A 17165-nucleotide genomic window follows, 5' to 3' on the forward strand; every position below is an offset into this window, starting at 1 on the left:
CGAACAGAGGATCTGAGCACCGGAAAGGCTCAGTTCTGGACAGATAAACACGTAAAGCTCTTACTAGATCCAGTTTGTGCAACGACTGCTCTCGGGGGTGAGACGGACAAAAAGATGGAAGCACAATGTCCTCATTCAAATGAAAATCGGAAACCACCTTTGGAAGAAAGGATGGAACCGGACGTAGGACCACCTTGTCCTGGTGAAAAATCATGTAAAGGGAACGACAAGAAAGCGGTGCCAACTCAGAGACCCGTCTAATTGAAGTGATAGCGACCAGGAAAGCGACCTTCCAGGCAAGGAATGTGAAAGATCTCACGTAATGGTTCAAACGGAGACTACTGTAATACGTCAAGTACGAAACTAAGGTCCCAGGGATCCACTGGGGGCTGGTAGGGATGGGGGGGCAACGGACAGAGCAACACCCTGGATGAAAGTTTTGAGCTGTCTGCGAATGGCCAAATTCCTTTGGAACAGGACTGATAAAGCCGAAACCTGTCCTTTAATAGTACTAAGGGACAGTCCGGACTCCAGACCCGACTGTAGAAGGGACAAGATAGATGGGAGATGAAATGCCATTGGAGCGGTCTGGGGAGCTTCACACAAGCGGAAGTATGCTTTCCATGTTCGGTGGTAAGATCGGGAAGACGAAGGCTTCCTTGCTTTGATCATAGTTTGGATGACCTGATCAGAGAAACCAGCTGATCTCAAAGCCGCGGCTTCAACGGCCATGCCGTTAAATTGAGCGACTGAGAACTCTGGTGGAAGAGGGGTCCCTGCGACAAAAGGTCCGGACGATCCGGGAGTCTCCATGGCGTGTCCGCTAGGAGGTTGACTAACTACGCGTACCAGGGTCTCCGTGGCCAATCCAGGGCAATGAGGATCACGGGAATACCCTCCGCCTTTATCTTTTTGACTACCCTGGGGATCAGCAGTATAGGTGGAAACAGGTACGGAGAAATGTGCCCAAGATATCGCTAGGGCATTGAATCCGATTGCTAGCGGGTCGTGGGACCTGGACACAAACGGCGGAACCTTGTGGTTGAGTCTGGACGCCATTAGGTCAACATCTGGAGTTCCCCATTTGAGGCAGATCCTGTGAGAGACTGACGGGTTCAGAGACCATTCGCCTGTGGCAAGCCCTTCTCGGCTGAGAAAATCTGCTGCCCAATTTTCGACTCCTGGTATGTGCACCGCGGAAATTTCTGGAACATTCTGCTCGGCCCAAGACAGGATCCGAGCGACCTCTGACATCACTGCCCGACTTAAGAGTTCCCCCTTGGGGGTTGATGTACGCCACCGCTGTGGCGTTGTCGGATTAGACTCGAATCGGACATGTGTGAAGGAACTCCTGCCAATGTAGCAGGGAGAGGAATATTGCTTGGAGTTCTAGAATGTTAGGAAGATTCCTGAGCTGACCACCGACCCTGGACTGTCAAGCCTTGGAACACTGCTCTCCAGCCGAGAAGGCTGGCATTTGTTGTTACGATCATCCAGTGAAAGGGAAGGAAGGACCTCCCAAGATGAATTAACTGAGAGCGATCCCACCATATCAGGGACTGTTTTATCCGTGGCGGGATCGAGGCCATCCGATCCAGAGAACGGATCCAATTGTCCCATCTCGCCAGAAGGAAGAGTTGGAGAGGGCGCGTGTGAAACTGTGCAAATGGAACGGCTTCCATTGAAGCAATCATCTTGCCTAGTATGCTCATGCAGAAGCGGAGGGAGCGGAGCTTCTCAGAGACCGTTTTCCACGCATGAGATCTAGGGATTTTTCCTTGGGTAGGAAGATCTTTGCTTGGGGGGTGTCGAAGAGCATTCCCAAAAACACAAGACGTAGGACCAGGATCAGAAAGGACTTTGCGGTGTTGACAATCCAGCCCAGCCAAGCGAGAGCATCCAGGGTGATCTGCAGACTTTCCTGACATTCCGTGAAGGTTGCAGCCTTGATGAGGATGGCGTCTAAATAGGGAATGACGAGGATGCCCCTGCTGCGTAGAATGGCCATCACTGTTGCCATCACTTTGGCAAAAACTCTGAGGGCGGTGGCCAATCAGAACGGCAGTGCCGTGAACTGGTAGTGAAGCCCCTGAATGGCGAAACAAAGGAAATTCTGGTGTGGTTGAAAGATAGGAATGTGCAGGTAGGCATCTTGAATGTCCACCGAGCAGAGGAATTCCTCTGGTTCCATGGAAGCTATCACGGATCAGAGGGACTCCATCTTGAAGTGTCGCAGTCGTACATATTTGTTCAGGAGTTTGAGGTCCAGAATGGGACGAACTGAGCCGTCCTTATTTGGAACGACAAACAGGTTGGAATAAAAACCTGAGAAGCGTTCTCGTGTGGGGACGGAGACTATGACACCGGTCTGGAGGAGGAAGTCAATAACCTTGAAAAAACCCGGAACGAGAGAGTGATTTTTTGGTGGACTGGACTCGAAGAAGCGAGATTGAGGGAGAGTAGAAAATTCTATTTTGTAACTCTAGGAGACGACATCTCGGAGCCAAGCGTCGACGACTTCGGATAGCCACTCATCCCGAAACTGAAGGAGACGACCGCCCACCCTGGGAGACTTCCCAGGGGGGGGGGGGGCAACCCATCATGCTGAAGAGAATCTGTTGGTGTCTGGCATGGAGGGCGTTGTGTAGGTCTTGAATGCCAGGTCGCAGCAGGCAAGGAGGGTCCTTTCCTTTGTTGACGCGCTGGGGATTTGTCCTGGCGGGGGGTTACCCTGTGGTTGAAACCTCCGAAAGGAGCGAAAAGGAACTGTTCGACGGGGTGTACGCTTAACCTTCTGTTGTGGTGGAAACTTACTTTTTCCTCCCGTGGCATTGGAAATTATCTTGTCTAGTTCTTCTCCAAATAGGTGAGAACCGTGGAAGGGAAGACCTGTGAGGGAGTTTTTTTTAATGGCGAGTTCGCATTCCAGGCTTTAAGCCACAGGACCCTGTGGATAGAGATGATGTTGCCAGCTGCTATGGATGAACAGGCGGCTGCATCTAGAGATGCGGACAAAAGGTATTTTCCCGCGTGGCCGATCTGGTCCGCCAGATCGTCGGCCAGGGCCACGGCGACGATACCTTTGCGGAGATGCTTCGCCCAGGCGGAGACAGCCTTGCCCACACAGGTAGCAGCGAAGGACGGGCAGAGGGAAGAGCCCGCGGCATCAAAGGCGGACTTAGCCAGAGACTCCATGTGTCTGTCAGAGGGTTCCTTTAGAGAGGAACTGTCAGAGTAATGTCTTTGTGGCCAGCCGGGAGACCGGAGGGTCCACCAAAGGAGATGCTGCCCACTTGTTAAGCAGGTCAGGCTGAAAAGGATACAGGATGCTCATGCGTTTTTTTTCTCTGGAAACACTTTTCTGGATGCTGCTATTCCACTGCGAGGGTCCTGTTGAACTAGTTGTGGTTGGCAAAGACACGGGAGGGGCGCTTCGTTTTCCTGAAAGACAGTCTGTTCAGAAGGAGAAACCTTAGAGTCTTTAATGTCAAGAGTCTCATTAATAGCGACAAACAAACAAACCACCGTGTCACACAATTTTGAGACCTGTGCTGAGTCCAGATTTGAATCTGACTCAGAACGAGAGTCTGACTCTAGCGCCTCTGGAGCGTCTGATGGAGGAGACAGGGAGGGAGCTGGTGTCCTGGCAGGCGGTGATGGGGACGATGAACTGGACGATGAGCTATTGCGGGCACCTTTTTTTTTGAAGCTCTGGACTTCCTGCGAGGGGAATCCCTTTGGGTATGCGAGGGGTTAATAGCCGACACATCAGGGGGGGGGGGGGAAGCTGAGACCCACTAGCAGGATTAGGAAGCTGTTCCAAAACCGAGACCAAAGTGTGAGATACTTTGGTTAGGTCAGCTACTGACTGAGATACAGATGTGACCCACTCAGGAGGGGGCGCACTCTCGTTGCGAGTAGTGGGGGGGCTTCTGGGAAGACATGCTAGGTGGTCTGCAATTAAGGCAGAGGGGTGAGGTCTGACCAGAGGGTAACTTCTTGTTACAGGAGGAACAAGCGAAGTGTACTACAATGGGAGGTTAAAGAAAACACTAAAAACGGCACAAATATAAATAACTTATAAATATATATGTATATATGTATATATATCCTTTATCGTGCCAGTGAGAGAAGAGAAAAAAGTGGAACCCACTCAACGTATGTATAAAGCAACAAAAACTGAGCAATGGATAAACAGGGGACCCAGACAAGAAAATAGGTAGTATTTAAACATTAAATTTTATTATAATATAATATGGTAAGCAATAATCCACTTAATAAAAAAATATATATATACAAAATGCGCACGTACGCTGGACCAAAAAAAACATATACCAATCATATAAATATATATAGGCAAGAAAATAAAAGGTTGAACAACCCCAAAGGTAAAATGAATACAATATATTTCATAAAAATCATGTACTGTGTTAAGAACAAAGGTGAGGGAAGGGAAAAGGATAAAATGTGAATTCTGAAGAAAAAAATCCAAATATAAGAAAGTGAGGACTAAAATTAGCCTCAAAAAAGTGCACAGTGCCAAATATTAATAAATGATATGATGTAAGGTGAGGGTCCACTAGCCCCAGAATAAATCCTTACACTCTAAAAAACATAAAGTGAGCAAGTGCATGTAAACAAAGCAAGATTGCTAACACAGTAAATGAGTATATACCTTTCAGGGGTTAATAGGTCCAGTAGTACGTGCGCCCCGACGCGCGTTTCGGAACGAGTCCTTCGTCAGGGGGTTAGACAGAGAGACAAAAGCTGTGTGCCAGGGGAGATCTGCCAGGGATGAGAGCCGACTCCCCAGTGACAGAGCTTACAGACCTGGATCTTGGCCGGGAGCAATTCGTTGGGTAGGACAGCAGAGAGCCAGACTGAGAGCTGCTGCTGTGAGGCTGCGGAGCAGTGAGAGGAGACGCTGGAGTAGTAGTCGACCGGGAGCTGCTGCTGGGAGGCTGCAGAGCGGTAAGAAGATGGCGCTGTTTCGTGGGTGGAGTCTGTTGGGTACGCAGAATTCCTGCTCGATTGAGGCAGGGAAGAAGGGGGGAGGCACGCAGAGATGCCGGGCTGCTGAAAATATAGGAGCACAGCACTACAGGGCCAGGGAAGAGAACTGTGCTGATAGGACGGGAGGAGGGGTGGAGCGTCGGCGCCCGTGATAGGCCGGTGGGGGGTGTGGCCTAACGCTGCAGTAGGCCCAGGTAGAAGCCGGGGGCTAAAGTAGGAATGGAAGACCGCAGGGGGGAGCACGGTATGCACAGCGGAGTGCCGGAAAAGCCATGGATGGTCCCGGAAGGTGGCAATAAGAGAGAATACCGCATGGATGGATGGATAATAAATACACATATATATATATATATATATATATATATATATATATATATATATATATATATATATATATATATATATATATATATATATATATATATATATATATATATATATATATATATATATATATATATATATATTTATATATTTTTTTTTTTTTTTTTTAAAGGAGCCCCCGCAGCTGCATGTCAAGAAGATCCCATGTCCTTCTTCTGTACGTTCCACTGTAGGCCTCGGGGCCACTGGACATCTGATAATGATTCAGTCTTCCTCCCCTGAGCGACCGGCTATGGAGGGCGGGCGGCATGGGGGGGTAGTGGCAAGGACCAGTCCGCATCTTTGGCCTTGCGGATGCCTCAAACACGCTTGATGTGTTAGGAGGCATGGGGTCCTGCCAGACACGAGAGGGTACAGTAGTGACGCATTCCCACACTGTGCTCCCGGTCTCTAGGGGGGAGTGCAGAGTGACCCATTACACTCCGTCGCCCAGATTCACAAGCTGTATCTGAAAAATAAAGATGATTAATAAAATATAACAAAACCTAAGGTAGATACAGGGCTGAGAGCAGCCCGTGTCCACCTCCTACTGACACTAAGCTAAAACTCATTAGCTTTCTTCCGGTTGGTGGGTATTGTGATGCAGCGGTATGACCATACACAGTGAAACGGCAGTGACCCAAACAAATTCAAACAAAACGTTCTTTTATTGTGTTACTTCACACAATCAATATAGTATACGGCTTCTTCATACAGTCCATTAATAATGCATGGCTATATGACGCAGTCAATACACAGGCCGAACTTCCCTCTGTCCAGTTTCCCTGGGTGACCGCACGCTGGTAACAAGTCTCTGTACTCACTCAGCGCACTGCACTCTTTATCCTCTGGAGTGCAGCCGGGTACACGTAAGACAGCCCAAGACACAGGGTGTCAGTCTCTCTGGTTCCTTTAGCCTCTGTGCTGCTCCACACAGAGAGCTCTGCAGACAACTGCCCTGTCTGCTTCCAAGAACACACTGACACACCTCCCCCACTACTACAGGGCTTTTTAATCAGTCACTGCTTCACTATTCTAATTACAGCCACACCTGTGTCTGTAGTAAGCACTCATGGCCTCACTACGCTTCCATGCACATTCTGCAGAGCACATACAGCGCCCCCTAGCTGTAACAGGGGTCACTGCCTCACAGTATATACTGCTGGGGAGGAGCTAACCTTTTCTGCATTGTGTCAACCTCATAGTGGCAGCAACATACACCCATGGTTTCCTGTGTCCCCCAATGAAGCAAAAGAGAAACAAAACATTTTTCGCACAAATGTTTTTTAGCCCTAAATTTTGCATTTTCACAAGGGTAACAGGAGAAATTGCATAACAAACTTTGGGGTGCATTTTCTCCTGAGTTCATAAATACCCCATGTGTGGTCAAAAACTACTTTTGTGTTGTACAAAGTTCAGAAGGGAAGGATTGCCATAATTACAGTGCAGATTTTGTTGCACTTGTTTTAGGGTTTCATGTCACATTGGCAGAGCCCCTGAGGTACCAGAACACTAGAAACCCCCATAAGTGACCCCATTTTACAAACTAAACCTTTCAATAAATTCATCTACGGGTGCAGTGATCATATTGACACCACAGGTGTGTCACAGAAATTTATACCATTAGGCAGTGAAGAAAAAATAATTTACACATTTTTACCACCAAGATTGTACGTTGGGTAAAAGTGTCACCAAAATTTGTCCCACAATGCTGAATGGAGAAAAATCGTATATGTGGCTGTACAGTACCAGCTTAGCCACACGGCGAGACTCGGGAGGGACAGAGCGCCATTTGCCTCTTGAAGCGCAGATTTTCCTAGAATAGTTTTCTGACTCCATATGCAGAGGCCCCTAAGTGCTGGAAGAGCAGAATCCTCACCCCCCTCAAGTAACCCCATTTTAGAAATTATTCCCTTTTAGGAATTTTTCTACAGGTGTAGTGCCTGTTTTGACTCTACGGGTGTTTTCCACAAGAAAGTAGTGGATGTTGCGGCGTGAAAATTGCTCATGCTTCTGGAGACACGCACCTGTAAATTTGGGTGGTCTCTCATCACTACAGAAATGCCACAGATGTGGGTGCTAAATGTGGTTTAGACACACTGGGTCTCAGAAGAGAGGGGGGCATTTGGGAGGGCAGAATTTGCTGAATTTCTTTTGGAGTGCGAGGAGCCATTTTGCTTTTCAAGAGCCTTTGTGCTACCAGTAACATGGAAGCCCCCTATATTTCCGTTATCAGATGACGCAGGATAAATGTCCGCCAAGCCTTACTGTGATCTTTGTGAGGCAGAATGAAAAAAAAATAAAATTCGCCTAATCGCGGTATAAGCGATTAGGCGAATGTATTCTTCGGGTCGGTGCGATTCCAGCGATACCACATTTATATTGGGTTTTTATGTTTGGCTGCTGTCACACCCTACAAGACGCTTTTTATTGCAAAAACTAGTTTTTGCATCCCCATATTTAAGACATCTTTAATTTTTCCATATTTCGTCTGACAGTCATGCGAGGGCGTGTGTTTTGTGGAAGGAGTTGACATTTATTATTGGTGCCATTTTCAGACATGACATTTTTTGGCTATGTGCACACGTTGCGGATTAGGCTTAGGAATTTCTGGTGCGGATTCTGTCTCTCCTGGCAGAAAACGCACCTGCGTTTTTTTGTGCGGTTCCGCAGCGTTTTTTTTGTGCGTTTTTGCTGTGGTTTTCTTGCGGATTTGCTGCGTTTTTTACCCCTGCGGTTTTCTATAATGGAATGGGTTCAAAAACGCTGCAGATTCACAAAAAAATAAGTGACATGCTACTTCTTTTAAACCGCAGCGTTCCTGCAGCGGATTTTCCGCAAAGTGTGCACAGCATTGTTTTTTTCTCATTGATTTACATTGTACTGTAAATCAATTGCGGATCTGCAGCGTTTCTGCACCTCAAAAAACGCTGCGGATCTGCAGAGAATCCGCAACGTGTGCACACACCCTTTGATCGCTTTCTAGTCTGATTTCTGGGAGGTAGAATGAAAAAAAAAAAAAAAAAAAATTCAGGAATTTTTTTTTTTTTTTTTTTCACCGTTCACAAAACACACAATTGATCAGCGCCGGCTGTGACACTCACCTGCTCCTGGCATGGTCCCTGCATCTCCGATGGTCCCCGGCACTGGCAGCTTCTTCCAGCGTTAAGCGGTCACATGGTACCGCTCATTACAGTAATGAATATGGACACGACTCCACTCCCAGGAGCTGACACCCACACCCGATCGCGACAGCAGAAATACACATAGCACTACAATGTTCCACACAGGTCTTACCTGTTTGTCATTTAAGGCAAACTTTTCAATTTCCTTTTTGGCCTGAACTAGTTTGCTCTGAAATGAAGAAGAAGAAAATTCAGTTCAAATGTCAAATCAACTACTCTTAGCTGTCAGTCAAATACTCAGGAAAAAAAAAACTACAAAGGAAGAGCTCAGCTTAGTTCAGTGCAGTTACTAGATAATACTGGTTGAAGTTCAGCCAACAACCCTTTCTTATATTTCTGTCCACACTGAAAGTTTACTTTGAGATTACATTTCTAATAAGTGCATTTTATGCACAAAGTGATCTACATTGCTGGCACTGTTCATTTTCTGATTGGTAGACCAGCCTACACTGAAAATAACACTGATCTACTCCGTTATACCCTCATATTTAGCTCTACATATTTACTGCAATGTGATCATCATGGATGTACAGAAACTTTCCCACATTCTCCAACATGCTACTGGTCAGGGGAGGACATACCACTGGTGTAACTGCACTGGGGCCCGAAGGTGGAGGGGGGCCCCTGCTGGCAGGAGGGTTTTGCCCGTAGCGGCACAGTATGCAGCCACTATGTAGCCACTGAGTCAAGATGAAAGGCAGGAGTGAGGGGCCCCTCACTCCCTCCCGTCATCATGCGACTACCCAGAGTCGGGGAGAGAGTGGCATGCAAGAGATCAAAAAGGGGGCGTGTCATGCAGGGAGAGATGCTGGCCAATGAACGCTTTCCCCACCAGACTGAGAAGAGCGCTCACTGGCTGCCGTCTGTCCTGTCCTTCTGTATGGCGCGTCCAAATGGTGAGTACTTGCCTGCAGTCAGGGGCCCGGGCCATACAGCACACGGGGACAACAGTGGAGGAAGAGCAGGACTTACTGTGGGTCCCCAGCTCCCTCCACTGTTCTATTCCCAGCAGGCTGCAGCATCTCCTCACAGAGAAGAGGTCGGGGGAGGAGGCTTACTGCCCTGGACAGCATAGCAGCAAGGGGCCAATGTCAGTGCTCTCTGCTGTGTGTCCCCATCCCCCACAGTTGTTTCTGCAGCCCTCTCCGGCTGATCTCTGCACTATGTGGCTGACCTGACCTCCTCCACGGCTCAACTGAACACCTGAGGTTATTAGTATGTGTATTTGTATAAGTACCTACGTTTGTATGGATCATATAGAGAAAGTGTGCAAAGACCAAATTATGAGGTATATAAAATGCAAAAGTTTATTGAATAATAAATAACCCAGGAAAAAAATTCATTCATAAAAATATATGTATAGACCAGCTGAAACCAATGCAGTAGTGCACAAAGTACCGTATATACTCGAGTATAAGCTGAGATTTTCAGCCCCAAAAAATGGGCTGAAAGTGCCCCTCTCGCCTTATACTCGACTGATGGTCGGCAGGGGGGGGGGGGGGGAATGGAAGTCAGCGGGTGAGGGGGAGCGACGACGGTCACATACTCACCTGCTCCTGGCGCGGTCCCTGCATGTCCCACGGTCTCCGGCAGCTTCTTCCTGTGTTCAGCGGTCACTGGTACCGCTCATTAAAGTAATGAATACGGAGTCCACTTCCATAGGGGTGGAGCCACATATTCATTACTGTAATGAGCGGTACCAGTGACCGCTGAACACAGGAAGAAGCTACAGGCGCCGATCTGTCCGGGAGAAGCTGCCGGCGCCGGGAGGTGAGCATTTCATACTTACCTTCCTTCTTTCCACCGCCGCCCCGTCTTCCGCGTCCTCTGCAGTGACTGTTCAGGTCCGAGGGCACGATGACGTATCAGTGTGCGCGTCGCCCTCTGCCTGAACAGTCACTGCGGAGAGACGGGACGCTGAGGAGCAGCGACTAGAGGTGAGCATGTCATTTTTTTTTTTTTATTGATGCAGCATTATATGTGGCACATTGTTATATGGAGCATCTTATGGGGCCATAATCAGCGTTTGTGCAGCATTATATGGGGCATATTTTAACCCCTTCATGACCCAGCCTATTTTGGCCTTAATGACCTTGCCATTTTTTGCAATTCTGACCAGTGTCCCTTTATGAGGTAATAACTCAGGAACGCTTCAACGGATCCTTGCGGTTCTGAGATTGTTTTTTCGTGACATATTGGGCTTCATGTTAGTGGTAAATTTAGGTCGATAATTTCTGAGTTTATTTGTGAAAAAAACGGAAATTTGGCGAAAATTTTGAAAATTTCGCAATTTTCACATTTTTAATTTTTATTCTGTTAAACCAGAGAGTTATGTGACACAAAATAGTTAATAAATAACATTTCCCACATGTCTACTTTACATCAGCACAATTTTGGAAAGAAATTTTTTTTTTGCTAGGAAGTTATAAGGGTTAAAATTTGACCAGTGATTTCTCATTTTTACAACAAAATTTACAAAACCATTTTTTTTAGGGACCACCTCACATTTGAAGTCAGTTTGAGGGTTCTATATGGCTGAAAATACCCAAAAGTGACACCATTCTAAAAACTGCACCCCTCAAGGTGCTCAAAACCACAGTCAAGAAGTTTATTAACCCTTCAGGTGTTTCACAACAGCAGAAGCAACATGGAAGGAAAAAGTGAACATTTAACTTTTTAGTCACAAAAATGATCTTTTAGCAACAATTTTTTTATTTTCCCAAGGGTAAAAGGAGAAACTGGACCACAAAAGTTGTTGTCCAATTTGTCCTGAGTACGTTGATACCTCATATGTGGGGGTAAACCACTGTTTGTGGGCACGGCAGGGCTCGGAAGCGAAGGAGCGCCATTTGACTTTTTCAATGAAAAATTGGCTCCAATCTTTAGCGGACACCATGTCGCGTTTGGAGAGCCCCCGTGTGCCTAAACATTGGAGCTCCCCCACAAGTGACCCCATTTTGGAAACTAGACGCCCCAAGGAACTTATCTAGATGCATAGTGAGCACTTTAAACCCCCAGGTGCTTCACAAATTGATCCGTAAAAATGAAAAAGTACTTTTTTTTCACAAAAAATTTTTTTAGCCTCAATTTTTTCATTTTCACATGGGCAACAGGATAAAATGGATCCTAAAATTTGTTGGGCAATTTCTCCTGAGTACGCCGATACCTCATATGTGGGGGTAAACCACTGTTTGGGTGCACGGCAAGGCTCGGAAGGGAAGGCGCGCCATTTGACTTTTTGAATGAAAAATTATCTCCATCGTTAGCGGACACCATGTCGCGTTCGGAGAGCCCCTGTGTGCCTAAACATTAGAGCTCCCCTACAAGTGACCCCATTTTGGAACCTAGACCCCCCAAGGAACTAATCTAGATGTATAGTGAGCACTTAAAACCCCCAGGTGCTTCACAGAAGTTTATAACGCAGAGCCATGAAAATAAAAAAATATTTTTCTTTCCTCAAAAATGATTTTTAGGCCGGAGTTTTTTATTTTCCCAAGGATAATAGGAGAAATTGGACCCCAAATGTTGTTGTCCAGTTTGTCCTGAGTACGATGATACCCCATATGTGGGGGTAAACCACTGTTTGGGCGCACGGCAGGGCTCGGAAGGGAAGGCACGCCATTTGGCTTTTTGAATGGAAAATTAGCTCCAATCATTAGCGGACACCATGTCGCGTTTGGAGAGCCCCTGTGTGCCTAAACATTGGAGCTCCCACACAAGTGACCCCATTTTGGAAACTAGACCTCCCAAGGAACTAATCTAGATGTGTGGTGAGCACTTTGAACCCTCAAGTGCTTCACAGAAGTTTATAACGCAGAGCCATGAAAATATAAAATTATTTTTCTTTCCTCAAAAATGATTTTTTAACCCACAATTTTTTATTTTCCCAAGGGTAACAGGAGAAATTGGACCCCAAAAGTTGTCGTGCAGTTTCTCCTGAGTACGCTGATACCCCATATGTGGGGGTAAACCACTGTTTTGGCACACGTCGGGGAGCGGAAGGGAAGTAGTGACGATTTGGAATGCAGACTTTGATGGAATGGTCTGCGGGAATCATGTTATGTTTGCAGAGCCCCTGATGTGCCTAAACAGTAGAAACCCCCCACAAGTGACCCCATTTTGGAAACTAGACCCCCCAAGGAACTTATCTAGATGTGTGGTGAGCACGTTCAACCCCCAAGTGCTTCACAGAAGTTTACAACGCAGAGCCGTGAAAATAAAAAATCATTTTTCTTTCCTCAAAAAAGATGTTTTAGCAAGCAATTGTTTATTTTCACAAGGGTAACAGGAGAAATTGGACCCCAATATTTGTTGCCCAGTTTGTTGTGAGTACGCTGGTACCCCATATGTGGGGGTAAACCACTGTTTGGGCGCACGTCAGGGCTCGGAAGGGAAGTAGTGACATTTGAAATGCAGACTTTGATGGAATGGTCTGCGGGCGTCACGTTGCATTTGCAGAGCCCCTGATGTGCCTAAACAGTAGAAACACCCCACAAGTGACCCCATTTTGGAAACTAGACCCCAAAAGGATCTTATCTAGATGTGTGGTGAGCACTTTCAACCCCCAAGTGTTTCACATAAGTTTATAACGTAGAGCCGTGAAAATAAAAAATAATTGTTCTTTCCTCAAAATTATGTTTTAGCAAGTAATTTTTTATTTTTGCAAGGGTAACAGGAGAAATTGGACCCCAATAGTTGTTGCCCAGTTTGTCCTGAGTACGCTGGTATCCCATATGTGGGGGTAAACCACTGTTTGGGCGCACGTCGGGGCTTGGAAGGGAGGGCGCACCATTTGACTTTTTGAACGCAAGATTGGCTGGAATCATTGGTGGCGCCATGTTGCGTTTGGAGACCCCTGATGTGCCTAAACAGTGGAAACCCCTCAATTCTAACTTCAACACTAACCCCAACACACCCCTAACCCTAATCCCAACTGTAGCCATAACCCTAATCACAACCCTAACCCCAACACACCCCTAACCACAACCCTAACCCCAACACACCCGTAACCCTAAATCCAACCCTAATCCTAACCCTAATCCCAACCCTACCCACAACTGTAACCCCAACACAACCCTAACCCTATCCTTAACCCTAACCACAAGCCTAATCTTAACCCTATTTCCAACCCTAGCCCTAATTCCAACCCTAAGGGTACCGTCTCACATAACGATTTACCAACGATCACGACCAGCGATACGACCTGGCCGTGATCGTTGGAAAGTCATTGTGTGGTCGCTGGGGAGCTGTCACACAGACCGCTCTCCAGCGACCAACGATGCCAAGGTCCCGGGTAACCAGGGTAAACATCGGGTTACTAAGCGCAGGGCCGCGCTTAGTAACCCGATGTTTACCGTGGTTACCAGCGTAAAAGTAAAAAAAAAAAACGTACATACTCACATTTTGGTGTCCTTCAGGTCCCTTGCCGTCTGCTTCCCGCTCTGACTGAGTGCCGCCGTACAGTGAGAGCAGAGCGCAGCGGTGACGTCACTGCTGTGCTGTGCTCTCACTTTCCGGCCGGCAGACAGTCAGAGCGGGAAGCAGACGGCAAGGGACCTGAAGGACACCGGAATGTGAGTATGTACGTTTTTTTTTTTTTTTTTTTACTTTTACGCTGGTAACCACGGTAAACATCGAGTTACTAAGCGCGGCCCTGCGCTTAGTAACCCGATGTTTACCCTGGTTACAAGTGAACGCATCGCTGGATAGCTGTCACACACAACGATCCAGCGATGACAGCGGGAGATCCAGCGACGAAAGAAAGTTCCAAACGATCTGCTACGACGTACGATTCTCAGCAGGGTCCTTGATCGCTGCTGCGTGTCAGACACAGCGATATCGTATGGATATCCCTGGAACGTCACAGATCGTACCGTCGTAGCGATCAAAGTGCCACTGTGAGACGGTACCCTAACTCATTCCAACCCTAACCCTATGTGCCCACTTTGCGGATTCGTGTGAGATTTTTCCGCACCATTTTTGAAAAATCCGCAGGTAAAAGGCACTGCGTTTTACCTACGGATTTACAGCGGATTTCCAGTGTTTTTTTGTGCGGATTTCACCTGCGGATTCCTATTGAGGAACAGGTGTAAAACGCTGCGGAATCCGCACAAAATTGACATGCTGCGGAAAATACACAGCGTTTCCGCACGGTATTTTCCGCACCATGGGCACAGCAGATTTGGTTTTCCATAGGTGTACATGGTACTGTAAACCTGATGGAAAACTGCTACGAATTCGCAGCGGTCAATCCGCTGCGGATCCGCGGCCGATCCGCTGCGGATCCGCGGCAATCCGCTGCAGATTCGCAGCCAAATCCGCACTGTGTGCACATGCCCTAACCCTACCCCTAACCCTACCCCTAATTCTAACCCTAATTCTAACCCTAGTTCTAACCCTAACCCTAGCAGAAAAAAAAAAAAATATTTTATTTATTTTTATTATTGTCCCTATGGGGGTGATAAAGGGGGGTCATTTACTTTTTTTTCATTTTGATCACTGCGATAGGCTATATCGCAGTGATCAAAATACTTCTGAAATGAATCTGCCAGCCGGCAGACTCTGCGGGCGCAGTGCGCATGCGCCCGCCATATTATAAGATGGCGGCGCCCATGGAGAAGCCGGACGGACATCGGGAGGCCCGGTAAGTATGAAGGGGGGGTGATCGGATCACGGGGGGGGGGGACCGGAGCACAGGGGGGGGACCGGAGCACAGGGGGGGGCACCGGAGCACGGGGGGGATCGGACAGGAGGAAGGAGGAGCGGACAGAACGAATTAGGGGGGCGGACCGCGCACCGGAGCACTGGGGGGGCGATCGGTGGGGTGGGGTGGGGGCAGATTAGGTTTTCCAGCCATGGCCGATGATATTGCAGCATCGGCCATGGCTGGATTGTAATATTTCACCGTTTTTTTGGGTGAAATATTACAAATCGCTCTGATTGGCAGTTTCACTTTCAACAGCCAATCAGAGCGATCGTAGCCACGGGGGGGGGTGAAGCCACCCCCCCTGGGCTGAAGCACCACTCCCCCTGTCTCTGCAGATCGGGTGAAATCGGAGTTAACCCCTTCACCCGATCTGCAGGGACGCGATCATTCTGTGACACAGCATATGCGTCACAGGTCGGGAAGGCACCGACTTTCATGACGCATACGCTGTGTCACAGGTCGGGAAGGGGTTAATATGGAGCATCTTATGGGGCCAATCATAAATTTTATGGAGCATTATATGGGGCGCATTTTGTATGGAGCATCTTATGGGGCCCATCATGAACTGTATGGAGCATTATATGGGGCTCCTGATTCAATATGGATATTTAAAAACACTTAACCTACTGATGTCTCAATTAATTTTACTTTTATTGGCATCTATTTTTATTTTTGATATTTACCGGTAGCTGCTGCATTTTCCACCCTAGGCTTATACTCGAGTCAATAAGTTTTCCCAGCTTTTTGTTGCAAAATTGGGGGGGTCGGCTTATACTCGAGTATATACGGTAAACATGATGTTTGGGATACGCAGATGTAAGAGTAATACCTCTATACAATATATACCTTCACTGCGGTGGTTTTCAGTTGCTGTTTGTTTGTGGGCCTTTCTGTCTGAAGTTTAAGTAAAATGCATGCTCAATTGGGTTGAGATCAGGTGACTGACCTGGCCATTCAAGAATATTCCACTTCTTTGCTTTAAAGGGAAGGTGCCAACAGTTTTTTTTTTGTAGTTTGTTTTTTTTGTGAAATTAAGCTTAAAATAGTAAAGAAAATGTATTAATGCAATGTTTGCACTGTTTGCAAACATTTCTATATGAAAAATATTATATATTTTCTTACAAATATATATATTGACCACTAGGGGGAGCATTTTCCGTTTTAGACCTCAAGCAGCTATAGTAAGACTTACCAGCTTTACTGTTAGCTGGAAAATTGGGGCAGTAACTGCTGACATCACCATTTCCCTCCCCTTTTGGGTGGTCTAATATCCCTGGGGCAGAATGAAGAGCAGCATCACAGGGCAGAGCCATTTTGTGTGTGACTGCCCTGTGATCTGCTATCACCAGTAGTTACTGCATCAGAAACACAGCTACAGAGTTTACAAAAGAGCAGAACACAGTGGGCTCAGCAGCATGGTGGACTAGAGGAAAAGTGAAGACATGTGGTGTTTATGTATGGAGCAGCATTATCTGAGCAGAGCTGTCTGACTCATCCCTCAGTAAGATAAGAAGGAGATCCAGGTCTGCAGTGAATGACCAGGCAATATGGAGGGAGGGAAGAGATACATTGGTATGGCTGAGAAAGACTGATGGGAGAGCGAGCTCCCTCTCTGCAGGCTGTGAATGCAGCTTACCGGAGATCTCCGGGACTGTGTGTGAGGAGGCGGAGACAGAGCAGGAGAAGCACCCAGGGAGGGCAGCGTGTGAGAGCAGAGGATGTCTGCCCAGTGCCTGGAGTACAGAGGAGCAGGGAGGTAAATCACCCGCACTCCCCACTCTCCATCCTCCAGTTCCAGTGAGTGCTTCTCTCCTGCGATAGAGAGCAAGTGGAGCTCGGCAGAAAGCACTGGGCTATAATAAAATGGCGGCTAGTCACACCTACAGCAGTGAATTGTG

At 47.3% G+C, this 17165-nt stretch overlaps 1 protein-coding gene across 1 annotated transcript in view; it reads right to left on the reverse strand.

The window, feature by feature from the left end:
- Positions 1-17165, reverse strand: part of KDSR (3-ketodihydrosphingosine reductase) — an 82595-nt gene that overhangs the window by 46220 nt on the left and 19210 nt on the right. The window contains exon 3 of the mRNA XM_077269750.1: positions 8674-8730. Within this exon, the coding sequence (XP_077125865.1) occupies positions 8674-8730 (57 nt within the window). The remainder of the gene's footprint in view (positions 1-8673; positions 8731-17165) is intronic.

This window comes from Ranitomeya variabilis, chromosome 6, assembly GCF_051348905.1.
Source record: "Ranitomeya variabilis isolate aRanVar5 chromosome 6, aRanVar5.hap1, whole genome shotgun sequence".
In the NCBI taxonomy this organism is placed as follows: Eukaryota; Metazoa; Chordata; class Amphibia; order Anura; family Dendrobatidae; genus Ranitomeya; species Ranitomeya variabilis.